A 7,007-nucleotide genomic window follows, 5' to 3' on the forward strand; every position below is an offset into this window, starting at 1 on the left:
GGGCGGCGCAGCCCCAGACTCCCTGGCAAGCGCGGCGGTCTAGAGCCGCGGGACTGGGATTCTCCCCTCTTCCAGGAGTTCTCAGGAAGTTTGGGGGGAGGGGCGAGCCACGCTCTCCAGTTCCACGGGCGTCGGGCGGTGAGAAGGGACCCCAGCGACAGCGGTCTCGGCGTTGTGACGTGGGCTCCGCGGGCAGAGCGCTCGGGCCGGCATGGGGGTCCTGGTCCTCCTCAACGCGCTGGCCACCCGGCTGCTGTTCGTGCTGCACTCGCTGGTGGGGGTCTGGCGAGTGACCGAGGTGAAAAAGGAACCGCGATACTGGCTGCTGGCACTGCTCAACCTCTTGCTGTTCCTGGAGACGGCGCTCACCCTCAAGTTCAGGCGCGGCAGAGGCTACAAATGGTGAGGGCGCCCCGGGAAAGGGAGGGCGCACGGGGCCCTCGGGATTGTCCCCCATGGCACCTGCGGGCAGCCCTAGAGCTCGGCTCTCCGCAGCCCGCCGATTGTTTGCTCGAATTCGGACCCCCTTTGTCCTCGCTGGGAGCTGGGCAGGCGCGCGAGATGCTTGCGCGTCTCTTGGGGACGCGAAGGTACCCTGAGGTTCCAGGGCAACACTGGGAAGGCTCGAGCCTGAGCGCAGCCAAGCGTCACCCGGTCCCAGGTTTGGAAACTTGGAAAGTGAGGAATTTTTTTTTTTTTTTTTTTTAAGGGAAGCTCTTGTTTTGCAGAAAGTGCCCCCAAAGAGAGGAGTCGTGGGACAGGATGGTGCTGTATGCTCGGCTTTCTTTTCAATTCTGGGTGTGTGGGTGTGCGCGGGTTATTCTGCGTGGTGGAAGCGTGGGAATGCACTTCCCTGGGCGTCAGCGACCTTTGCATGAGCTGTGCGCAGTGGGCACCATTCAAGGCAAGGAGCCCCTCGCAGTGCAGTCTGCTGTTTCAGTAGTTTCCCTTCCTTCCCGTCCCTGGCGTCTAGAGCTCTCTGGCAAGGCACTAGCTTCAGGTGTCCGGGTTTGGTGGATTTGGAGCTTGGCTAATGGTCAGCCTATCTTTCCAGGGACGGGTTGAGACATTGGTTGAGGGACCAGCAGGTAGTGGTTCGGTCTTAACCTCAACGTGGAAGAACTACAGGCTCTGCGTGGTGCTTTATTTCCTCCCTGGACTTGAATGGCAATAGAAGAATTGAGAAAAAGATTCTCTTGCCGTTTACAAAGAACCTCCCCCCCACTTCTCCGTCCACTCCCTGTTCATTTTCATCCCAAACTTTTCCAAGTTAGGCCTCTTCCTGTACTCATTTTTAAAAACGGTAAGACTGTGTTTTCATTTAGGTCAGTAGTTTAAAAACTATCTAATGCTGTGAGAAAGAAGAAAATAGTATTAGCTACTTAAGAATTACATGCACTATGGCATGATGGTTAGCCATCATGACCAGGAAAACAAAACAAAACAAGACCCTGTACAGTTTTGCATATTAAACTAAGTAAGGCTGTGTGTATTTCATGATAGTCCATGAAAGAAAATGTGTTGCCTTTGAAGATAATGTGTATCTTGCTTGAATTTTCCACTGTTGAAAAAGTTCTGAAATTATCAATGCTCAGATTGTTCAAGAACAATTCTAATTTAATACAGTGAGGACTGGAATGTTACCACCTCCCTCCCTCCCTCCTCATGTTCCTCCTCCTGAGCAGTTTATTAAGCTTGAGACATTTGTGGTACTTTCCAGTGTGCCTTTTGGACATGTAAAAGAAGAATGGTGTCAGCTTCCAAGTAAGCCTCTTAGTTAAAGAAACAAAAGGGGAGAAAAGCGTTTGTCCCCCCAGCAGGTTGTATAACATTGATTTAGTTCTTCTGAGTAGCTTTTAATACTCTAGGGCAGAAATATCTTCTGTAACAGGATGCCATCTGAGACTGAACAACGTTCCATGTAAAGTAGTCCTATCACCAACCATTAGAGCTTTTGGGAGAACTGTCAACCTTAGAAGAGGGGCCAGCTCAGCAGGACCTGAAATAATCCCTCTCCCCCTCCAAGAGTAGACCAGAGGCCTCAGTTTGTCCAAATCCACTCCAGTTGTGTAGAAATACTGCAGCTGATAGAACTTCACCTTCATGTCTCCATCATCACTGACTGCTGATTCAAACTGACATGTAACTTACAACCAAAAGAGGAAAAATTTTGTGGGAAAAAATGGGTCATGATCAATGAGTTGGGTTAAACAGAGAACTGGGGATATACTAGTGTTTAGAATGTGTGCCTCAAAAATCACAGATAACAGAGTAAAATCTGGGCTTTCCTACTTACTTGCCGTGACACCTTAAGCAAGTTATACAGTGTCTCTGAGCCTCAGTTTCTCATCTACAGATTACTTACTTCTTAGGTGCTTGGAGAATTCTATGAAATAATATAGGCTGATGGTCAATGAATAAAAAAGGAACAGTCTTTTCTAGGTACTAAGGTTTTTCGTTGTTTTTCTTATTAAAAAAATATTCTTGTACCAACTAGACACATTTAATGTCTGTATAAGTGAAACAACTTTACTTGAGAGACTAGCCAATAAACTATTGGTTCAGAACAAAAGAGTAAAAAAAAAAAAAAATCTGGCCTTTATCAGAAGAATAGACCCTTGATGTATATAACATTACACCACTAATTTAGGAAAAGAATCTTGCTGGCTCAATATCTAGACTAATATTTGAAATTAAGCAAAGAAAAAAAGTCGATAGACTTGGATTATAAAATTTCAGGAATAAATGAATCTTTGTAAATGGTCTAAATGGAAATGTGACTAGTAATTCTTTGTTCTATTGATATTACCAGATGCAACTCAGTTTGCAAATGTGGTCATTTGTAGGGTGAACAAAGCCTACACAATATCCTGTTGTAAGTTTGAGAAAAAAAATCAGAAGATGAACTGCTAAAAAATATAGGAAATGATCTTTGAAATAACATGGTGAAAAGGGCTTGATTTGGGGTGGATTTCATTTTTAGCTTGAAGTTTTCTGAGTAGAGCAAAGCATAATTTTTTGTTGTTTTTGAGTGTTGAGAAAAATTTCCATCAGGAAATCTAAGCTGATGGAATCAAACAGAGATAAAGTAAATGTGGCAACATCTCTACATCTATATAGGAAAATATTAACATATATAGATCTAAGTGTTGATCTGTATAAGTACTGATAAATATATAAATCTTTGACCCATTGGTCTTACATTTTGGAATCTACCTTAGAAAACCAAAAGTACCTATATGTAAAGACATGAACAAAAACAATTATTTCCATCTTTTGGTGGAAAATAAAGCTGAAAACAAGTTGATTATCCATCAGAAGAACAGTTGAAAATTGTGACATAATCATACTATATAATATTTTGCTGGTATTAAAAAAAATTTTTTTTAAATGAGCTAGATTTTAATCATTGGCTTACAGAGATACCCATGATATATTGTCAGGAGACTAAAGTTGCAGAGTTCTGTATATTGTGATCCATTTTTTAAAGATTAACTTGTAACAGAATTGCCCTTTGTATCAATCGAAAACACAAGTAGAAGAAGCCATCACCCTCCCATACTGAAAATAAATAAATAAATAAATAAATAAATAAATAAATAAATAAATAAATAAATAAATAAATAAATAAATAAATAAATAAATAAATAAATAAATAAATAAATAAATAAATAAATAAATAAATAAATAAATAAATAAATAAATAAATAAATAAATAAATAAATAAATAGAATGGAACAGAGTAGAATAACACCTAAATGGTGGATTAAAATATGGTCATTTATGGGGTTTAAAAAAATCTCTTTTCCTTGAACATCAGAACCGTGAACCTCCTTTGGACTACTCTGGGCTCCTTTGAATACTGTTCTTTTTACTAAAATTTATGCCTGAAGCCAAACAAATCAAATCTACAGAAATCATGGAACAATAAACAGAGCTATATAGGAAAATATGAACTAAATTCTTTGAAATGTAGCAAACATATTACACTTATCCAAAGAATGTTTCTTTAGCTATCCCTTGGAAAGGAAAAATGGAATTAGAGTTGCTGAGCTCAGCTGTCCAGGGACATGCAACATTACATCAACTCTACTAACTTGCCAGATGGAAAAGTTAAATTTGTTGGAATCCTATAGGATAGAGAGGGTGAGCCAATGACACATCTCTTAAGTTTAATAAATATATCCTAGTGGAATTTTCTCTTTTTTCACCTACTATTTATTTATTTCACCTGCATATCCCAATCACATTTCTGTAAGATGGAAATTAATATCACTTAGCTTAATTTTTTCTTGATTTTATTTTCTATTGTCTGGGTGGCAATCCAATAGATGTGAATTACCATTTAGGTAAAGTCAAATAGAAGACAGTATTTTAGTTGCTTTCCAGCCAACAGTGATAAAATATTCCTCAGGGGATAGAAAAGTTACCAAGATTGTGACAAGTTTGAAGCCTGTTCACATGAAAGCAGGTGGTATCTGAGAATAAGTAGAACTCTAAGTTGAATTTACTGGCAAAAGTACAAAATTTTAAGCACTATCTCTTTTTAAACATTTTTAAGAATATAAGGAAATAAAATTTTTGAATTAATAGATAATAACTCACCGATTTAGTCACCTTTCTTTGTTATCTCTCTTTGTCTTTTACTTTATAAATTTCAGCAAACTGCAAATTGCTTAATAAGTAAGCATGACACTGTGCTAGACACTGTGTGACCAGGCTCAAATGTGTGGGACTAAGAATAATTATGAATATTCAGAATTTACTATGTCCCAGGCTTTTTCAGTTATCCCATTTGATCCTGACAACAACTGCAATTATTTTGTTTCTTCTGTCTTCTCCCATTTTTAGATGAGGAAACTGAGGCACAGAGCTACTAAATCATTTCACCCAAGATCACTTAGCTGACAACTGGGAAAGAAAGAAGTGAAGGCTCCAGTCTCTCACTCTGGCCCATTGCACTCTTTAACAATTTAGAGGTGAAAAGATGGGATGCAGAGTACTGGGTAAGGGACAGGGAACTTTACAGCGCTTGAGTTATAGCAGGAAGAATGGGGAAGATCTACATCTGGAATGTGGGATGCAAAGGCCACATAGGTAAGGGACATCCTGAGTGAGTAGGTGAGTATAGGGAATCTTGAGCAGATTTCTCTGGAGGAAGCACAGAGCCTTATCAGTCTTTATTCAACAACGATGTATGGAATATCGACTGTGTGTTAGGCATTGTTCAAGTACTGAGAATATGGAACCGGTTAAAAGAGGCAAAATTCTGCCCTCTACAAATTCACATTTTAATTAAGGGGCTCAGAAAATAAACAAAGATGTGAGTAATTAATAAACAAATAAACTCATAGGTAACAATAAGCAAGTAGACAATTGAGTGATTTGTCTAAATGATGGGGATTATAGAGTGAGGGAATAGGCAGAGGAAGGTCCCCTGGGTGGTTAGAGAGACTTGGCTGGGGAGGCGACACTTGGGCTGAGGCCTTAAAGAAGGGGAAGAGCCAGACATGGAAGAGTGCTCGGGAGAGAAGAGACAAGTCAGAGAGGTGGAGAGTCTTCATGTGCCTTGGGCCATTTCTGACACACCTCCAAATGACCAAAACGTATTGAATTTCTTTTCCACTCTTCCCTGTCTTTTCACAGGAGACTTCCTTCCTGTGACTCCATTAAAAGTTCTTCCTAATTTTTTTGAACTTTCCTATACCTCATTTTAAATAATGCATGTTAGAAATTGTCTGATGGCGGGCCGAGCCACTGGCGCACTCGGGAGAGTGCGGTGCTGGGAGCGCAGCAGCGCTCCAGCTGCGGGTTCGGCCAGTCTCAAAAAGGACAAAAAAAAATAAAAAAATAAAAAGAAATTGTCTGATGGCGGGCCGAGCCACTGGCGCACTCNTCCGAACCCACAGCGGGAGCGCTGCTGCACTCCCAGCACTGCGCCCTCCCGAGTGCGCCACGGGCTCAGCCCGACCAGCAAATGACTTTGCTTTTAATAGTCTAAGACATGATATAGGAAAAAGTATATTTTTAAAAAATTAGTACTGTGCATCACTCCCAAGAAGTCATATTTTCTTCTTTTATTTCATAATGGATTTAAGATGAATATAGTAATTATGCCTGCATTTATGATGGGATCTCCAAGAAGTTGAACCGTTGAGTGGTGATGATGCTTTCTCCACGAGTATGCTCAACTGAGACATTTAGAACTGAAAATTAACGTTACTCATATTTTGCATCTCCTTGTACTTGACTGGGAGAAAAACAAAGTACAAATTAGTATGGGCAGCTATTATGAGTCAGTAAAATATATCCCTAATTTTAAATTATGCACATTTTTCCTTCTCATGACAATGACATTATTATGCCTACAACATCAGGACAAATCTGAATAATTTAACATTTTTTCCAACAATGAAAAATTCACATTTACATCAAGGTGTGCATGTCCCTCACTACTCTGGACGTTCCTATGATGTACTGGTATCAGGAGAGTTAGGCCTCAGGTGTATAAATCATTTGGTTACAGAAAACTGATGTTTCTTTTCTTTTTACAATAAAGAAAAACACATTTTGTGTAGGTATTATAAGATGTACTTTTTTGGATAGTTGCATCGAAATAACACTGAGAACATGAGGATTATTAATATAAAATGCCAGGGTGGGCACTGATTTTGTTACTTTTCTCTGAATATAAACTTACTATCCATAGTTGTTTAAGGAGTGGGGTTATATTTATCTTTGGTTTGTCTTACTGACCTCAAAGATATAGATTATGTATAATTGACTTAATGTTACACATACTCTTATTAGAATGCAAATTAAGTAATCCTTAAGAAAAAAAGAAGTACTCTCTAACATCAGTGCTGCTGCCAGCCCTGGTAGGTTTCTGTAGTATTCCTTTGCCTCCTTAGTTCTGTGATTGAGCCTTACGTCCCATGAACATGTTTTAATCCATATGGAATAGCCTCCTAATTAATTGGCGTGCCATTCTCTGACAGTCTGCTAAT

At 39.7% G+C, this 7,007-nt stretch overlaps 1 protein-coding gene across 1 annotated transcript in view; it reads left to right on the plus strand.

Moving 5' to 3' along the window:
• Positions 1–211: 211 nt before the first annotated feature.
• TMEM26 (transmembrane protein 26) overlaps positions 212–7,007 on the plus strand; it is a 26,386-nt gene continuing 19,590 nt past the window's right edge. The window contains exon 1 of the mRNA XM_008592067.1: positions 212–402. Coding sequence (XP_008590289.1) covers positions 212–402 — 191 coding nt within the window. The remainder of the gene's footprint in view (positions 403–7,007) is intronic.

This window comes from Galeopterus variegatus, unplaced genomic scaffold (genome assembly GCF_000696425.1).
Source record: "Galeopterus variegatus unplaced genomic scaffold, G_variegatus-3.0.2 Scaffold7552, whole genome shotgun sequence".
NCBI lineage: Eukaryota > Metazoa > Chordata > Mammalia > Dermoptera > Cynocephalidae > Galeopterus > Galeopterus variegatus.